Source organism: Argiope bruennichi, chromosome 2, assembly GCF_947563725.1.
Source record: "Argiope bruennichi chromosome 2, qqArgBrue1.1, whole genome shotgun sequence".
NCBI classification, from domain to species: Eukaryota; Metazoa; Arthropoda; class Arachnida; order Araneae; family Araneidae; genus Argiope; species Argiope bruennichi.
In genome coordinates this window covers 111,242,034-111,262,323 of record NC_079152.1, presented here as the reverse complement: position 1 = coordinate 111,262,323, position 20,290 = coordinate 111,242,034, and the positions used below count along the sequence as shown (strand labels likewise).

At 30.4% G+C, this 20,290-nt stretch overlaps 1 protein-coding gene across 1 annotated transcript in view; it reads left to right on the top strand.

Annotated features, from left to right (window-relative positions):
* Positions 1 to 20,290, top strand: part of LOC129989419 (sushi, von Willebrand factor type A, EGF and pentraxin domain-containing protein 1-like) — a 520,410-nt gene that overhangs the window by 484,769 nt on the left and 15,351 nt on the right. The window contains exons 10-12 of the mRNA XM_056097956.1: positions 3,977 to 4,174; positions 12,927 to 13,121; positions 16,020 to 16,226. Of these exons, the coding sequence (XP_055953931.1) occupies positions 3,977 to 4,174; positions 12,927 to 13,121; positions 16,020 to 16,226 (600 nt within the window). The remainder of the gene's footprint in view (positions 1 to 3,976; positions 4,175 to 12,926; positions 13,122 to 16,019; positions 16,227 to 20,290) is intronic.

Sequence of the window (20,290 nt, the reverse complement as noted above, 5' to 3'; positions counted from 1 at the left end):
GGGGGCTCACTGCTGCCAAAATTTGATATAAATTTAAAATCACATCTCAAAATCTTAGGGAGAAAAACACATACTAGGATTCATCCATCTATTTTTCTGCAGTTTTATGTTACAGTGTTGCATATACATAAATAAAAAGACCGAAACAGAAAACCTGTTGATGAATATTGTACAAAAGATGATGCTAGTTCTATTGATAAATTAGTGTACCATGTTTTCATTACAAAGACGCATAGATATATTTTTTGTTGAAAACTTTTGCCCAAAATTCGTTGTATATTTACAATTTTGGTTAAAGATTGATTGATAAATTTTATTCGCGTTTCCGTTTTTGATTTATAGTTCTCACAGACAGACAAAGTGTCTAGCAACTTCACTGGAATCATTCCAAAATGGGCTTTGAAAAAATACTTGTTTCAAGTCTGAAGCAACGAAAACAATCAAAACATTGAGATTGAATTATTTAAATATTACAATATTTAATCTAACTGTGTCTCACCTATTAAAAACAGGGAAAAGATAAGAAATTTTCTCATTAAAATTCCTTTTATACATAGCAAGGCTTTCCCATCTAAATTTCTAAAAATCTATCATGCACTATAGTTTCTCAATCTTACCAACTTTTAATGGCAAGTAATCAATATTTTAATGTTTTCTGCCAAAAAGATTTTTAAAGTCATCAGTCGATTTTTTTTTTTTTTTTGTAGCATATTGTCCTTTTCCTGGCATCCTAGAGAATGGACGAATCCTGCTAGTTGGTCACATGGGTATGTACGATTACCGACCGTACGTGAGAAAGATCACCAACAACCGGCAGATCATGTACGAGTGCGAACGCCACTACACCCTCAGCGAAGGACCACCGGGGGCCACGTGCGTGGATGGACGCTGGAGTCCCCAAGAGAAACCCAAGTGCGTCAGAGGATCTCACCCACAAGTCAGGTGGGACAGGAAGAAGAGGGAAGCTGTCGTCAGGAGACAAAGAAGGCTGGACATGAGGAGAGTCAAGAGGAAGAAACGAGGAAAGAGGAAACATAAAGGTGAGCAGTGGTCGAATGTCCAGCTTAGTACTTTTATATGATATAAACATGTAAATATACCTTTCATTATTTCTTCTCCGTTAGCCTTCGATAAAATTAGTATGAGTAGAGTATGCTGTTTTCCAAGGGAGAATTTGCATTTCTGGAAAGTTGTGCAAGGTAATATGGGCAATAATGTAATCTGGATAACAATGGCACCTCTTAAATAAGTATTACTTTATTGTAAAGAAGTGGGAGCATTAAATAAAACTGAAATTTAAAATTTCTTTTGAACAATAATTGCTTCTTGACTTAGTCACCAAAAAACATATAACTTGAGACTTTTCACTATTTAGAAGCTTAGATTTTTGTTTGCATATCTCGGGATTGTAGGATAGCAGCTGAAAAATGTTCATCTTCTAATTAAAAAGTTCAAGGTTTAAAACTCAATTCAAAACGTTATTATGGAATCAAATAATGGAACTTATTTGATTTGTCTTCATTTCATTTCTGACTTAATTTAATTAATTCAAATATTAATTGTAAATGTAAGGAGTTAGAAAAGAAAAGATCTGTTGACAGATTTTGATGGATATTTCGATGGATGAGAAGGTCTGGGACTCTTGTTGTCATTGTTCATTGGTTGCTTGTGGTGGTGCATGTTCTTCTATTAATTTTTAACAAGAACGATTTTGGTGCTAGTGTCTCCCCGCTTGTGTATATCCTACAACCGCTGAAGCATGATCATATTGTATGCCCTTATTCCATCTTCCAGTACGCTTTCTGACTATAAAGGGGAATGAAATTCTATATAAGTATTTTTAGTCCATTTACTGTTGTGTGCAAATTATACGCTAAACCACAGTATACTGCATGCCACAAAGAAGTAATTTCAATAAATACATGCATGTTCTGCATATCGTTACTGCTTGTCAGTGGCTGCGAATATGTTATACAGTGTTTGCCATGAAACATTCGATTTTTTTTAAGTATTATTAAGAGAAGTTTCATAGGGTAATGACTACAAAAGCAAATCAAACTTTCTTCTGTATTTTGTACCTTTTTTCCCTTTCTCTGTACTTTTACAAGGTAGCAATAACCATCTATAATCGCTTTCTCTGTACTTTTACAAGGTAGCAATAACCATCTATAATCGCTTTCTCTGGACTTTTACAAGGTAGCAATAACCATCTATAATCGCTTTCTCTGGACTTTTACAAGGCAGCAATAACAATCTATAATCGCTTTCTCTGGACTTTTACAAGGTAGCAATAACCATCTATAATCGATGAAAATATTTTCGAAAGGTTTATATTAGTGTTTCATTCAAAGTACAATACCGAGATATCAATAAATATATTGATATCTCGGTATAGATGGTTATTGTATTAATATATAGGTATAGAATTAATAATAGTGCTTCTTGAGGACTATTATTAATTTCGGATTTAAAACCAAGCAAATTATGCATCAATCTGGGTATTCTAGGCTGAGGAATGGCCGCAAGAATGTTGATCGAAAAACTTCATTTTCCTAGTTATCAAATAAATAAATTCATGCAAAATACAAATTCTGTAAATGATGAAATAATAAGATAATACTGTCACTTAATCAAGAATAATTTATCAGTTTTACATATGTTTCATACCCTCAGGAGCTCATGTTCTACAGGTAGGATTTTTCATAAAAATTTTTAAAAGTTGGCACTGGGATCGATTTTTCTGGTGGAAAAGCTTGTAAAATGTCGTTAGAAACAGGTGATACGAGCAAGTAACTCAAAAAATACTAAAAAAATAAAATGAAAAAATTTTTTTTCTTGCTGTCTTTTTTTTAAATCCTTCCGTTATGATACGAGCTAACACCATGCATTTCCAGGAGGAGATGGTATTGTAAATCTGTTGAAAATTTTCGCAGAGTTAAGAGAGAAACAATATTCTTTTGAGAACACCCTTAAAGAATCTTTGGGGAAATGCTAAAGGAAAAGCGAAAATCACTACACATACGGGAATCCTCTTATCAGTGATTGATCGTTCAGCCTTCTTATCAGGGATGGATCTTTTAACACCTTTCTAATGTGCTTTCTAATTCTTTGTTTAATGGGGTGCAATCGATGTTTCAAAGAATGTAGGTAAAAAGTTTAATAACAAATAAAAAAGCTTGAAAAAATGTTATTAGATGCCACTTCTTGCTAACTTACATTTATAATTTCAAATTTAAAAAATTTGGAAAATATTCTGGAATTAAAAATCATCACTGAAAGCTTCATCTTTATTAACACAGTTTTTGATTATCTGATTTCAATGCCATTTGGATCATCGAGGTTCTATTGGCATTATATAATTTTGAAACATTATTCATTCTTTTAAATACGTTAGAAAATTTCTGACACAAATTCTTCAAAATACATTTACCTCAACTTTCAAAAAATATCTTGAAATGAGATAAGCCCATATATCTAATTCAAGTATTTAAATAATGATTATTTGAATCAAAATTAAAGCTTAATTTTAATTTAAGCGGCATTACTACATTAATAAATAGAAAGTTTTTTCTAATTATTTGTTTATATATCTTTTGCTTCTTACAATTGGAAAATGGGGAAAAGAAGTTTACAACTTAAGGAGATATGTGCAATTCTAACTAAATAAAAGAATATTTTCACTTTTCTTATTTGGAAATTCCGTTCCAACTCGGGGGGGGGGGTTCCAGCTCCGGTGTCGTCCTCATCATTTGACTGCGGTTCAAAATTACGTGGTCCGTCCCAAAATAGCTTTAGTGTCGCTTTTAAAAACGTGCGTTAATATAACTGAACTAACCTCATATGATTTAATGTTTGCTAATAAATGCTTTCATAAAGCTGAACATTATGTAATTTTACGGATCATGATACTAAACCTTTAGAAATTGACTAATAACTTTCATTTAATTTTTTATCGTGTTTTTTGTTTCTCCAAAAGGTTTCTGCAAATCCGTCGAGACCACGCCCTGGATGAATGTGACGATCGTCAAGAAAGGCTGGATGTCCAGTTCATCTGCTTCTCGAGGCACCGTGATCCAAGTGACCTGCGGCTGGGGCTACTCCCTGAATATCGGGAACAAAACTGCCAGATGTGTGGCCGGAAGGTGGAAGCCCAGAAAGCCCGAATGCATCACGAGTACGTAAATTGCGTACGTGTCAATGTCAGCTTTGAAACTGCGTATCCTTTAGTGTGCTATTCGCAGATGCTTCTCACTTGTCCCCCCTTCCTATGTGACAGTTATGTCACGATTTTCTGAAGTGGCCCTTCGAGAAAGAGATGAAAAATAATCTTAAGTATTCTCTGGCACTCACTAAATAAAGACATAACGATTTTTCTTAAAGATATAATTCATCGAAAACCGTTATATTAAAAACCTCTTTGTGTCATAATGCCCTATTGCGATGCCAACTGTAGTATGCAGTATTTCAATTGTTTTATTTTTTCTGACAAAAGGATATTCTCTCTTATCCAACAACGGGTTGAATGTCTGTCGGTCTGTACTGTAGTGTCTTCAGAAAGAAAACATAGTTTTAAAAACACACAAAACATTTATTAAAAGACATAGACTCAATTAAGATTAAGCATAAATAAAAACAGGTTTAACATTTTAAAATCGCTAAATATAAAGAGAGCTCAGGATTCGGCCATCACACAGTGCAAAAACCAAAGTCTATCCCTTGTCTCGTCTCATCCTTTCCTTTTATATCATCGAAGCCCAGCTCACTTCAGTTGAAGTTCCAATAAGGCTGAAGAGGTTCGAGCAAATTCGGCTCCAGAGCGACTTGATTTCAATTGAGTGGAGGAAGGTACAGTACTTTCAGAAATATGTAAACGTAATAATTAAAAAAGGCTAGGACTTAAATATATCAAATTTGGTGTGGGATTTTGTGACTACATGTACAGTTCTATGCAAAATCTTTGTTCCAATCTGTTGAGAAAGCATGTCTGAAGCATAAATTCGGATTTCGGATACTATTAACTGCATGCCAGGGAATAATCACCAAAAAACTCTCCTAGAATGACACAATGGATTCAATAAAAATGTTAAACTCAGCCAACAGTTAATATTTCGTAACTATTGTACGCCATTTTCGGACTTGACACGTTTATAAGAGAGTGTACGAGAAAGTTTTAAGGAGACCACTCTCGCTAGTTTAGTACAGAGATCACAGAGAAACCGAGAATATATGATGCTTAATTTTTTTTTTCCGAAAACTTGGAAGTCTCAGACTTCAAATCAAGACTGAAAATCAAATGTTTTACAACATCAAAATTTTCTTTCTGTATTCCATATTTCAGAATGAAAATATAATGAAATAATACGCCATTCTTCGTTTTTAAACTGATCAATTATCAAAGGAATCAATCCCTAAAAACTTGTTTATGTATGCCATTGCTGCATATAAAGTCATTAGTATATGTTTTAAAAATGTACTTAAGCTAACTCTGAGATGGATTTCCCAAATAATCACTGAGAAACATAAAACACAAATATGAAATAATTTCTTCGATCATAATATCTTGCTTCAATGCAAAAAGAGAAATAAACTCTAATTAGTAACCAGAATTTCAAAACGAAAAACAAAATAAAATCATCGAAATATTTGTTCTAAAAATAGCATTCCACAAATCAGCAAAACCAAATTCTGACGTCAAAAACAGAAACCACCTATTTCTTTATCGAAAAGCAAATAATGAGCTCCAGAAATAACTTTATCCCATCACCCCATCCTTTCCAAGCCACTTGTCATCGTCAACGAAACCAACCACCTCAGCTCGCTCCTGGAGTGCCCCTGACAACTTAAATCTGAGGATCCGGCACTATCATTCGACTCAGTGACATTGACCTGTTCAACCGCGATAAAGACTATGACGCAGAAACAAATATTGAATGACAGCGGGGAGGCACCTTCCTTTCAACCAGTCTGACAGCGGTTCTCGAAAGGATTTACACGACTCGAACCACTCTCCCGAATTTAGGCCTTTACGTTGAAAAGGCAAGGACAACTTAGTCCTTCTTTCAAGAAGTAATGAATATTTAGAGCCAACTTGTTTGTTTGGTATTACATGGGAGTATATAAGTTTCGAGGTGGTAGGTTTGTGACGCGGCTTTAAAGTGTTAACATGTTCGATTCTAATGAAGTGTTTGACATATGTATCAAATTACAGCATAAGTCAGCTTCAGATTTTGGATATTAAAAACCGCTATTACATCTTAGCCCTCGATCCCTGTGCTTTTTCTACGGGTTTGCAATCAGTACATTTTCTATTGCATCTCGCGTTTTTTACAGTTAAGAGTGTTTTATTAAGAGACAAGTTTTTATTATATCGTATTATTATTGTTTAACCTAAAGTATCCGTTCACTTCGTTTGAAAAATATTTGAACTTATTTGCTAACGTAGTATCTAAATAATGATTTTTAAAAATTACGCAGTTTTAGGGTTAATGCCAATTCTAAAAATAAAACTCAAGTGGACACGCTGAAATACCTAAGGCATTAATTATGCTGTTATATAGATTAAAATAACAGATGTTTTAAAGCGTTCACTGCCATGACTCACGCCTCATACTCAGACTATTTATCTAATTAGTTGACGCTTTCTTCGGTATTTCTGTAATTAAAAAGGAATCACCTAATAATGATAGATGGTTCAGCCCAGTTACATATTAGATAAAACGTACAAGAGCTTCTTGCGGCAGTCAATGTGTTAAATGAAATGTATCATTTAATTAGAAAACTAATTTAATTCAAAGAGTAAAAAAATATATATATATATTTTAGTAAAAAATTTTAATAATTTTTAAGAATTACTGTAACCTTTACGAAATGTACCGATTTGAGGAGTAGAGAATCCCATTGTTCAAGATAAAATTCTGCAGAAAAAAACGCCTTATAAGTCATTAAATCTTTCATGGGGATCAAAATTTCTCCTACAGTTGTGATGCAGAAGTCTTAAAGAGTGGAGTCGCCACTCTATTCCACACTTCAGGGGCAGGGCAGCACCACAAATGTTGTCACCATTGTTTGATCACTGTTTAAAATAAAAAATAAGCCTCGAAATATTCTTCTTGTAGCGATTCATGAAATATTAATCAAACTACACTAAATGATAGTTTATTAATATGTTAACAGTAATTAATTTATTGTACGAAGTACAGAGAAATTATTGCAATTGTCAAAAAATTCGAACTCGGGACTTACGTTAAGTTTATAAGATTATCTTATTTAATGAAATCACCGCGATAGTTTGATTTAGATTTTATATATAAACAGATATAATAACTAATCGTAAATTAAAATAGGTAATAAATTCAGCAAATATTAATGTCAAACTAATGATAGGTTATCTAATTAATTAAAAAATATATACCTTAATAAAATATTCCATACTAAATTTAACATCTAAAGTGTAAGTATATGTAGAAAATGTAGGACCAAATCCATCAAAGAGGTAGTCGCCTTTTTGTCTGCAACCATAAGCAGGTTTGAATCAGTCGGGGGAGGGGGGGGGGGGAATGATAAAAAAGAAATACGCATTTGGCATTCTGAGGATTGTATATTAATGGCTTCTCAATGATTACTCCTCAAAGGATGCCATCTAATAGGCTATTTCGTAATTATTGTTCAGCTTAGCGAGAAACTTTTGAAGTGAACCGCACCCACTGGTGAATTCCCATAAATGCTTGGGCTAGTAACAGAGTCTCAATATCTGTAGCTAGTAGTTATGGGACATATAAATGTCTTTATATGCATGTCTGTGACACATCAAATGTACTGAGTTCAAATGGCTTTACTCTGGTATAGAATTTACGATTCATCCCAACCATTCCTCCCCCTCTTATGGATTAAAAGCGGAATACGAATCTATCTAAAGTACAGAATTAATTACTCTTAGAAGTATGGTCTATGTGATGGAAAATACAAAATTGTGCCGCAATGTTTATACTAAGATTATTGAAAAGAAAAACGAATGGCAAATACAGGGTGTTCATTAATTATTGTCGGGGTTTCCGTACCTCATAACTTTCGAATAAAAACTATTACGCAAAAACCGATTACGTATTCGTAAATTACAACTCAAAGAATTTTATTAATGATATTAAAAAGTAAAGCTTGCACAATTTGAACTTTGTAGGCATTCAGTTGAAGGCGATTATGTATTCGTAAATTACAACTCAAAGAATTATGAATACGTAAATTACAACTCAAAGAATTGTGTATTTGTAAAGTACAACTCAAAGAATCACCTTCAGCTGAATGCCTACAAAGTGCAAATTGTGCAAGCTTTACACTTTAATATCCTTAATAAAATTCTTTGAGTTGTAATTTACGAATACGTAATCGGTTTTTGCGTAATATTTTTTATTCGAAAGTTCTGAGGTACGGAAACCCCGACAATAATTAATGAACACCCTGTACTTTCAAATAATTTTTCATTATTTCGTTTGTCAAGTACCGTAGTTGTCTTCAGTCCATGGCACTTTAAAACTTCGTTTGGGAGTAGTGATATTCTTTCTATTAAAAATGAAGAAGTTATTTACATTTTTATTTGAGGAAAATGCTTTTATAATGCATTCTGTAAATTGAAAACTTGAGTAAGACACTGTCAGTATTGGACACAATTTTCGAAACCAGGTTCTTAAAAACTGTATCATTATTCATTACAATAAGTAATCCTCTCGTATTAACTTCAATTCCCATCTGAACAAATGTATATCTATCATTTCTATAATATTTTAACTTATATTTAAATGAGTTCTCGCTAATTTGTTTTATTAATTATTATTAAATTAAATTTTTGTAATAACACTTAACATAGTTTCTTCTGGCAATTTCACTTCATTCCAATTCTTTAAAAATTTTATTGTAAAGTTATTATCATTAATGCTAGAATTTTAGAAAATGGGAATACTTTTGACGTTTTTTTAATATATTCATAATAGTTCCAAAAAAATATCTAGACATACTTCTCAAAGATGTAAACATCGAATTCATTTCTTTAAATTTCATTTTCGAAAGGAATTTGTCAAATAAAAATAAACAAATATTTGAACACTGTATAGTGTAATTTCTTCATTTTATGATAAAAGAATAATGTTACTTGGACTTTCAAAAAATTTCTCAAGTATTTTGTTTTTTAAATTTTGTCGAAGGATCTATTTTCAAATTAAACGAATGGTGAAAAAGTGAAACTTCACGAAATGCTTGAACTAAATTTTCGCAAAAACATTTTGATAAAGAAATTTGATTCATTAAATATGTCGCTTTTAAAATGGTATTCCTGGTGATGCAAAGCATTCAAAATATGAAAGTACATACAATATAAGAGACTGGATTCGCATCACCCATCTTACTGTTGCCTTTATTTCGCTAAAACATGATAGCTTAGTGCAAGTGCATTCATGCATTTATAAGTTCTATTAAAATGTTTTAAGAGGAATTTGTCTTAAATATGTCCAATTAATGTAGCAACAGGTTTCGTTTTTATAGAAGTTATTCAGTTAACATTCTTATTCGTAAAGAAAAATACAGAATTTAAATAATTCTAACACCTTCTCGAATCTTACTCGTACTACGAAACACTCGTTAAATGAAATAATTTTTTCTATACGAATCTATAACTATAATCTATAATTTTATACGAATAGGATAATGCATCCCATTCCGAAAAAATATACGCAAACAAATTTATAATAATGTAATTTTTTATTTATAATGCATGCTTTTTTTTTTGCAAGATAATTGTCTAAAGACATTTGTCTTTAACTTTACGCTTTAAAATTTGTCAAAAATGAGATATAGTATTATTATTAATTATTAAGACATTGTAATTAAATGAATTTGTAGCATTTATAGCTACAGTTTGTCAGTGATGATTCTCAACATACAATGCAACAATTTTTCATGATTTCACCATCTAACTTATTTCACTAGAATATTGTTGCGCTATTGCATCTATCATTTATTCCTCTCTTAACCAAATCTCCTCCTCAGCATTTTACTGTGACAAGAACGCATCCCCATAACTACTCCTCTATAGTTATGGCTATGTTCTTCCAACCATCTCATCGTCACTATCCACAATATCCTTGCTATCCACCTCCAGTCCATAAATCGTGACTAGAGACAAAATCTCGTCGATTAAGGCTTCACAAGTGCTTTCTCAACTCCATCGGAGTCACGTTTTTGACAACACTATGCAGCGAAAACTTCTTCCATGTAGATATAAGAGTTCTCTTCAAGCAATTGCTCAACACAAACTAATACCAGCAAATCCAGCATGCGGCGTCACAGTATCTCTTTGCCACTCTTTCTGCGAAACATCGCTAGTTAAACGAATCTTTTTTTGCATTTAATTTTGCTTGTTTTGTGAATCACTCGTTATGTGAGATGCTCTTTAAGCAAGGTTTGACTGTATTTAAACGAAATGTTCTTGGATTTTGAAAGAATGAGAACAGACAAATTCTGCAGCCACATAAGGCCTTATTTTTTTTTAGTTAGTTTATGAGATGTCTTAATTTTTATATTTTATTTTATTCATCATATGGTGTGTGCCACAAGGGGCGTTACACCAGAATAAGCTTTATCAACAATGATTCAAATTTAGAACTTAGAGGTGAAAGAATATTTCTTCTCTAAGAAGCATAAAGGAATGAGTTAATATAATAAACATAGAAATGGAAAGAAATGGGAGAAGAAAAAGAATTGGTAAAGACACAGAAGCAGCCCCGCATGACACACAAGACATTAAATTTTTAATAAAATAAAATGAAAGTAAAATTATCAGAAAGAAAAGAAACATATAAATAATTAAATAAATAAATAATAACAAATAAATAATAAAATAACGATAAATAAACTAAAATAGAAAATAAATAAAATTTTTAAAAATTGAAAAGAAAAACCAGGAATATTCATAAATTATTATGCGTGTCATAGAGAATTCAGTTCTAAATTTTGAGTAATAAATCTGACTGAGGTTCGCGCACAGAAACCAGCGTTTTCTGGACTTCGTTTATCAATCCTTTCTTTACCTATAATATCTAAGAAAGACATTCCCATTTTAATATTACTTGTGATGTGTTCCACCATTGGACAAGAGTATACGCAGTGGCTTATGCCATCACTGATATTTGATGCCGTGATTCGTATTCGAACCATTCATGCTTTGAGAAAATTCATATTCATAAGATTAAAAATTTCATCACATTTAATCGTGCTTTATTATTTTTTTTTCATTTCAATAAGTACATAAGAAAGAATAAACTGGAAAACTATCAAACGCATATTCTTTCATCCACAAGAAAGTTTATTGCTAAATTAGCTTTGCACGCTATTATAGACTTTTCTTGACTTTTTATTTTTAAGAAAATGAAGTAATTTTTTTTTTAATTTAAAAAACGCTGAAATCACCAAATGAACGTACTAGCAGCATTGGATATATTATCCTAAGATATTTTAAATGGAATGTATAACTTTATATTTTCTAAGGAACATTATAAAAATATAATGTTGTTCGTTAATATCTTATACGATATCTCATATCTCATGTATTTCATGCCGTTTTTATTAAATTTTAAAGAATTGCTTAAGCATATAAACGCTTTATTTGTGATTATGATTGTAAAATACTTGGATCCATTGAGAAACTTGACTTTTCATTCTGAAATGGAACCATTACTTCTGTGGTCCTTCTGTGCACTGATGGTGCCAATTATTTTATGAATGCAGAAACTAACAAAAATATTTTTTATTTACTAAAATGTTTTTTTACTCTGCATTCACGTGATTTTTTAAAAATAACATTAATAAATCGTCCACCATTGTTGAGAACTTCGAAATAAGTCGTTCGATGCGGTATTCCTATTTTTATTTTTATTTTTTAACCAATTTGTTTTAAGATTAAGCTGCTAGTGATACTTCGAATGCTGAACTTCCTTTTGCCCAATTTGATGCCTACATGGAGAGCCGCGGTGGCCTGTTGGTAAGCTCTCAGCTTTGGAATCGGAGGGTTTCAGGCTCGAGACCCGCTTTCACAGAAGAATCATCGTGTAGTGGGTCTGGTGTCCATTAAATCCGTCGGGGCTGAACGTCCTCCCATTTGTGAAGTTCGAAAGTTTGGAGAGAGGAGTGCCAGCTCTGATATTGTCTTCGTTATCTGATTATGGTTCAAAATTACGAGGTCCACCCCAAAATAACCCTAGTGTTGCTTTAAAAATGGGACGTTAATATAACTAAACTAGAAGAAATATATGTTTTGTTTTGTTTCGTACTTGACTTCCTAATAAGTTTCCAGTGATAAAGTTAGACCTTCCTTTTCTGGGTGGAGACCCAGAAAAGAAAGGTCCTCATAGAATGAATTAAAATATACTTAAAGGAGATCGCGGATGAAAAAGGATAAAGAAAACTAGATTATACAACTTTATTTACAGAAACATTGCTGCTGAATAATTTCATTGTGCACAGATGATAAAAATTCACAAGAGTATTAATCAAAGCTGCAGAGAATGTTTGGTTGATATTTGTTATAGTTATTAATATTTAAAAAATAAAACTTTAATAGATATGTGGATTCGAATTCATTACAAGTCTGAATTATTTGCGATTATCGTAAGTCTAAGAAATCCAAATATTTGTATAAATTACAAATCCAAAAGAATTAAAACTTCTATTTTTTTTCTTTACATTCTAATTATGAAATTACATCCTTTATCAGTTAAAAATTATGATCAAAAAGAAAATTCTGATTTATAAAATAATTTATTTTGTATCTCATTTTTAAAAAATCTTATGTGGCTTTGTTTTGCTGCTGTATTCAATTTCAATGGCGTACTTTTGATTGACCTTTGAAAAGCTGTTGTTGAATTTCATTCTTACTTTAACAGCCCCGTGTCGTATCCCTTCCACTTCCCATGGTATGTACCACCATTTCGATAAAGAAGTGGATGCCGACACTCTGATAGAGCACAGCGAAGTTGTGACACTTTCTTGTGATGATGGATTTCAGTTGCTAGGTCCAGAAGCTCTCCGTTGTTGGTATGGAGAGTGGGCCGTCAATAAAATGCCCAAGTGCCTACCAGGTAAAATCTTCTTCCCTCAAATGAAGTAATCCAATTACAATTCAATTTTATAGTAGACTGTATCACCCCTTCAATGTTTATACTAATTTGACCAAAGTATCAATTTTATAGTAGACTGTATCACCCCTTCAATGTTTATACTAAGTTTACCAAAGTATCAATTTTATAGTAGACTGTATCACCCCTTCAATGTTTATACTAAGTTGACCAAAGTATCAATTTTATAGTAGAATGTATCACCCCTTCAATGTTTATTCTAAGTTGACCAAAGTATCAATTTTATAGTAGAATGTATCACCCCTTCAATGTTTATACTAAGTTGACCAAAGTATCAATTTTATAGTAGAATGTATCACCCCTTCAATGTTTATACTAAGTTGACCAAAGTATCAATTTTATAGTAGAATGTATCACCCCTTCAATGTTTATACTAAGTTGACCAAAGTATCAATTTTATAGTAGACTGTATCACCCCTTCAATGTTTATACTAAGTTGACCAAAGTATCAATTTTATAGTAGAATGTATCACCCCTTCAATGTTTATACTAAGTTGACCAAAGTATCAATTTTATAGTAGAATGTATCACCCCTTCAATGTTTATACTAAGTTGACCAAAGTATCAATTTTATAGTAGAATGTATCACCCCTTCAATGTTTATACTAAGTTGACCAAAGTATCATAAGATTACATTCATATACAATTACGTTTTCCAATTGTAGATTTTGGTTCATCTATTTAAAAACAATTAGGATCGCCCCTAAAATATTTTAGGATTATCCTTTTAAATGTTATGAAGTTAGTCCATTTAAACGTTATGAAGATGCCTACTGTTGTAAAAAAATTCTTAATTGTTCAATTTAGAAAGAATCAGAAACAGTGCGTTTGTTGTGATTTTTATTAGGTGGTGATATCCACTAGTCCATTGACGTGTTCTATCAATCTATTTAGTGAAAATAGTATTAACTATCCACTAATGCTATTTTCTACAAAACTTTTCACATTAAAAAAAAATCAATTGAGTAATCCTGATTCCGAAGGAAAAGACATTTTGAGTAGTGTAGCGTCAACCTGGTAAATTTAAACTTATCTTTTTTATATATAAAAATACAACAATTTTACCCAAAAATCGAAAAAAAAATGACAACTATTGTATTAAGGCGAAAGAGTACTTACTTTGTGAGAATAAAGAAAATAAAATGCTGATACATGATTAGTATAATTCCCATGCGGTCATTTCTCAAATCACATTTTCTACTTTTTTTTTATCATCTTCAGTTACATATATGTTTCAATTAAACATTCTGAAATGTATGGCAAAATCAATATGCAATGGCCTTAATTTTGATTCTTTCAACATTAATTCTAAGTATATTATTTTAAATAAATATTTCTACAAAAAAGTAGTAGAATGGCATGAGTGAGAAATAATATCTTTATTAACCTTAAAAATACCACATGGTCATATAATTCTACCTAATAGAATCTGGAAATCTAAGAAAGACATCGCAAAAAAAATAATGCAATGTTGTTGTTTTTTTTAAATAAAAAAAAGGGGAAGCAAGTCTAAACATTACTTTGCCATTCATCACTACCGAGTGATTGGTTGAAATCTACAATATAAATCTGAAAATTTCTTGAAAAATCCACGCCTTGACTATGCAGTTGTAAGAGTTTAAAAATATCATATATTCTAGTTTATTCTATTCTCATTGAATATAAATTTGAATCACTAACAGCGCGATAGGAATCTATTAGGATTACATTTTGTTTCCATAGTAAAAAGCAATTGCGAGCAGATACACAATTGAGAATTCTTTTCCAGAAATTGCTTTTGATCAGCATTACAGAAAAAAATGCTGCTACTACATTTCGGAAAAGATAATTATCGTAATGTAATCAATATGCACCAGTTAGAGTTGGTTCTATGCTGCATAGTAAGTTAAATATTCTTAGGAATAACAATTAATTTCAAATCCATCAAATGATATCTGCTTAAAATTACATCTAATTGTTAAAAAAAATGTTTATTTTGATTTTTTTAAAGTAAAATATTTTTTTTTATATTTAACTCCAATAATAATTTAAAATTAACAAAATAAAACATGTCATAAATGATAAATGCAATTTATTATTAAGAGGATGGTGCACTCGATTCGGCACTTTTACGAATTATTCATTTAGCATTATGATTTTTTATGTATATGTATTATAATATACCTATATACGTCAAATATTTTGGGAAAAAAAATCTTTAAATAAAATATATTATTTTTAAAAATTAAATGTTATATAGTTTTTGAAGAATTTCAAAATTTTCCAGGCAACTTAATTTTTAATTTTTTCCATTACTTTATTCTTATTACTCAATATAAATTTATTTGGGAAAAAACTGTATTTGATTATTTAATTCCACATGTTAATTTTATAGGAACTTTTTTTTTTTTGCAGACATACTGAATTTTCATAAGAATTTTATGCTTTTCTGAACTAAAATTGACTTTTAAATGTAAAAAATTCGAAACAAAAAATGCCTATATTTTTTTTTCTTTTAATGTTTCACCGATATCAATTTTACTTAATTTCCTCAAAAAATAAGATACCCGGAACATTTTAAAGATATTTAAATCTAATTAGAAAATCATTTTGTGAAAAGATATTAAAATGCACTTTTTTTTTCCTCTAAACTGTTCAAGTTTTCATTTTATTGAATAATACATTTTATAAGGCTTTTTTTAGTTGAGTGTAAACATATATTTTGGTGATGAAACAATAAAAATAAAATTTCATATTTTCTTTCATTTGTGCATGCTTCAAAGCTCACTGTCCCCTGAATTTCAATATGTTAATATTGTATATATAATTCAATATATGCCTTGTTCATTGTTCTTCCCAAAGGACCCTGCGAATTGCGAGATATTGCCAATGGATCTTATCTTGATGGTTATCGAGCTGGATTGACCATATCCCATGGTTCATCTGTGCGATATAGCTGTGACCCGGATTTCGCCAAAGCCGTTCCAGATCCCGTGCAATGTCTGGAAGGAAAACTAAGGTCCGATGTACCTAAATGCATGGCAGTAGCATCGAAAACCAAAGAAAGCAGTAAGTAATCCAGACTTATTCTACGATTAAAATTTTTATTTGATGATCAGTTTGTATAACATAAAATTCACAGAAAAAATAATGTACTCTGATAAAGTGAATCTCAAAGTACAAGCACCTGAAGAAAAGTCATAATGTTCAAGATTTACAGAAACGTAGTTTATCCCATCTGCTAGCCTCATCCATAAAGGAGATGAGCAGATATAAGTGAGACAGGAGGTTCTAATGGTTCCAAATTCGGAATATACTAGAGTGAAAAGAAGACAAAGGATAGGTGAAAGTGGGATACAAAGAGATTAACCAAAAGTAGCAACTTAGTAGTCAATATTCATTTGAACTCGCCTGAAGACCAAATGAGGACTGACAGTAAAATGGAATCGAGTATTAGACGTGCAGATTTTTCACTACTATGTTAGGCTTAATACATTAGGCTGTTGGCTTATGGGTGAAAAGAGATTTACAGATTCCTTAATAGAAGCTAAGCGAATGTCCCCCGATATGAGCGATTATTTTTGAACAAAAATCAAAGCTCTGTAAAAAGCGAGAATTATGGTCATATCTCTATTAGGAACCAAGATCTATATTTTCTTCTTGAGTACTCTTTATGACGTCACACACACTCTCAGCAAACATATGAGCCTGTCGTTCTCATACGAAGCATCAATCTCTCTGTGGAATTCTCAAAACGAAAGGCTAAATTCCAGTCATTAAGCACTATTGCTATTATTTGATAAAAGATTCTCTGTCTTTTATATTATTTGTTTCTATAATTACTGTTCTTTACATACATCATGGCTGTGTTTTTGCTATCTGCACTCCATTTTTTTGGTTCGTTTTACATTATGCGACTTGTTAAACTATATTCGGCGTATACTCACAGGATCATTTTCGTAGCAATGCAATTATGAAAGTTTTCTTCAGTGCGAGTCCGTATATTACATTCATAACAATTTTTTGCACGCATAGTTGATTTATGTTCTTTTTATTAAAAAAAATACTAATATAAAATTTGAAAGGAGTGCAAAAATTTTATACTCCTTAGAAATCCCTCAAACCATGATAAAAAGAAATAGTATACAATATTTCCATGATATTGTTCAAAACCCTGAATGTAACGCAATAGCGGAAAGGTACCGTGGTAAAATTGTAGAGTATCGTGTGCAAATTTACTATATATAAATAAACATAATAGGAAATTTTCAATTTTGGATTTAATTCCGTGTATATGAGAACGAGTAAAATTTCCATAAAAATGAGGTAATTCAATTATCTATTAATGAACAATATGAATATAAAATACTATGTTCTTTAACCGATCGTCCATTATATTGCCACATTCTCTAATGATTTTTTTTTTTTTTTGAAATTTTTGGTATAGATTTTAGAAAGGCAATATAAATGTACATTTGAAAATGAACTTATCAATTTAAATTACAAGCTTTAAAAATTTCGCAATTACCTAAAATCACCGAACGACTAAAACTATTCTCACTGCTCCATTTTTGCAAAATTTATATTTTGTTATTCATTGTTCGTATAAAAAAAATATTTTTTCTAATGTAAAAACTTCACCTAAAAAATTCTGAATATTTGCGAAGCTGAAGTCTAAATATATTCTGGTTCTTTAATTCGATTAAATTGCGGGGATAAAAAAAGGAATTTTTTGTCTCCTTATGACAGTTGTCAATTTTAAATTATTTTAATTCATATTTTATTGCATTTTGGGAATTTCTCAGGATGCTAAATTCAATTTAATAAAAGTTATCACCAGACCATTATAAAAAAAAATAAAAGTTAAGTGTTAGAACATAATTCTAGTAAATCATATGCATTCTGGTACTATTATAAAAAATATATTCAATTAGATTTTTTTTTCATTTTTTGTGTTTCAAAATGAAGTTTTAAAAATGTTTATAGTCACGAATAAAACATTGACTTCCCAAAATTTAAATATATCTCATGTTGAAAAAGAAACCAATTTTACATTCAAACAAGTCTTTCTCATTCAAAATTCTTTTTTTTTATTGAAACTTTCCGATTACAAACACCATCCTATTCAAATATTATTTTAAAGACAATGAAAAAAAGACCATGGACAACGAAATATTCTAATTATTTTCTTAAATTTCATGGTCTAGAGTCATCTAAGCTTTCCAGTTTTTAAAATAATATTTATTCAATTATTCCCCTCTTCGGAAGAAAAACACGCAAAAAATTTTAATAATAATTTATCGTGACACTTTGAGAAAACTTTTATGGCATATTAAGTTGGCATTAAAAGTCAATAAGCCTCGGGGGTCGGAACAGAAAGTTACTAGAAAATAGGTTTTATCCGCTGCGCAAAATAAAAGAGAATTAAAAAAAATTTAAAGGAAAGTAAAGAGATTTTTTTTTTATACTTTGCTTTTTTGTATCACTCTTTGATGAATTTCCTTTCAAAGCTGTGGCAGCTGCTTTTAGAGTTTTAATAAATATGCTTGCTGCGAGTTTAAATACATAAATTATGAAGCCGACAGAATTATAATCAATTGGTTTTCATAATCCAACTTTGTCTTTCGCTAGAGAAATAAGATCAGAAAAAAATTGTTTCAATTTTATTTAAAATACTGCTATTACTTTAATAAGATACTAGCTAATATACCTAGCATTGATCAAGGTGAAAATATTTTCTAGTTTAACTCTACATATCGCCAAAAGAGATGAGTATGTAATAAAACTTCCAGAAAATTAACTGGAAAGAATTTTTCTTTAAATCGAATTTTTATTCGCTCAAAAGATTTTTGTCGAATCATGGTAAGTACTGATCATCACAGCAAGTGGAAAAAGGGAAAGTGGACCATATGAAAGCTTTTAGAACTTCAAGAGGAGGATTTCACTGAATATTACATCTTAGAGTTAGACAGAATTTCAAAACTCAGACCTTAAGAGGCATGGGAAATCCAAAATTTTGATTGAAACGTTTAAATCGAGAGTTAAAACGTTTGAATTCAAGTTGCAAAAAAAAATTGATTTTAAAAGCTTGGATAAAGTGAATTTATTATTTATACAAGATATAAGAGAAATATTATTTTGCAATGCTACACTTATCGATTGTTAGTATTTACAACAGTGAAATGCCGATTACCACATAAATAAATTAATTTTCTAAAAATTATATATATTATTAATATAAATAATATAAAATTATTTAAATGCATGATATGTATTATTATAATATATAAAATCTTCTATGATCTGCGATTTTAGCTATAATTAAAAAGAAAGTATTAGTTGCGGTAATTTTTAGTGTCTGTTGATTCAATTCTATTTTTTTTTTAAAAATTTAAAAATTATAAATACTAAACAATTTTTTAAAAACTAATACTTTTTGCTCTATTTAATACTTTTTAAAGAATTATTCAGAATTTAACAGAGCATTCAAAGTGACAACTCGGAAGCATATTATTTAAAGTATTTATAATATTCTCCATAAAAAAGGGAGCTTTAAAGATAAAATACGTACTTTTTTCCATACATGAAACTATTTAATTTATTGCTTTGAAACCTCCTCTAAAATCTTCCTCCTACTTCTTCGAAGTTTTGGTGAATATCTGAAAAATTTATATACAAAAATTTAAATTGGTTTATTGGTTAAATTTTTACGATACTGAAATTTAAATTTCTGTATCGTACAACCTATTTATGAATATTCGCTTTCACTTATATAATTCGTAGGTAGCTGCTCATTAACTTGGAAGCAAGCAATTCTACAATTATATTCTAATAAAGAATTATCTAACTTTAATTAAACTAAAAAATCTCATGAAATAATAAGATAAATTTTTTGCATTTTCATGTTAATAAATAGGCGTTATTTGGCATTACTTTGTACAGTATACTTTGCCCCAGTTAATGAAAAATATTGGTCTAAAAATGTTGTTCAAAATATATTAAGTTCCCTTTTATCTCAATTTTTGTTTTTGTATTGAGGGAAATACTAATAAATTTCCAAAATATATAATGTATAAGGAGTTATTTTGTTATGTGAACTTTAAATTGATAAAAAGGAAAAAGAAATAAAACCA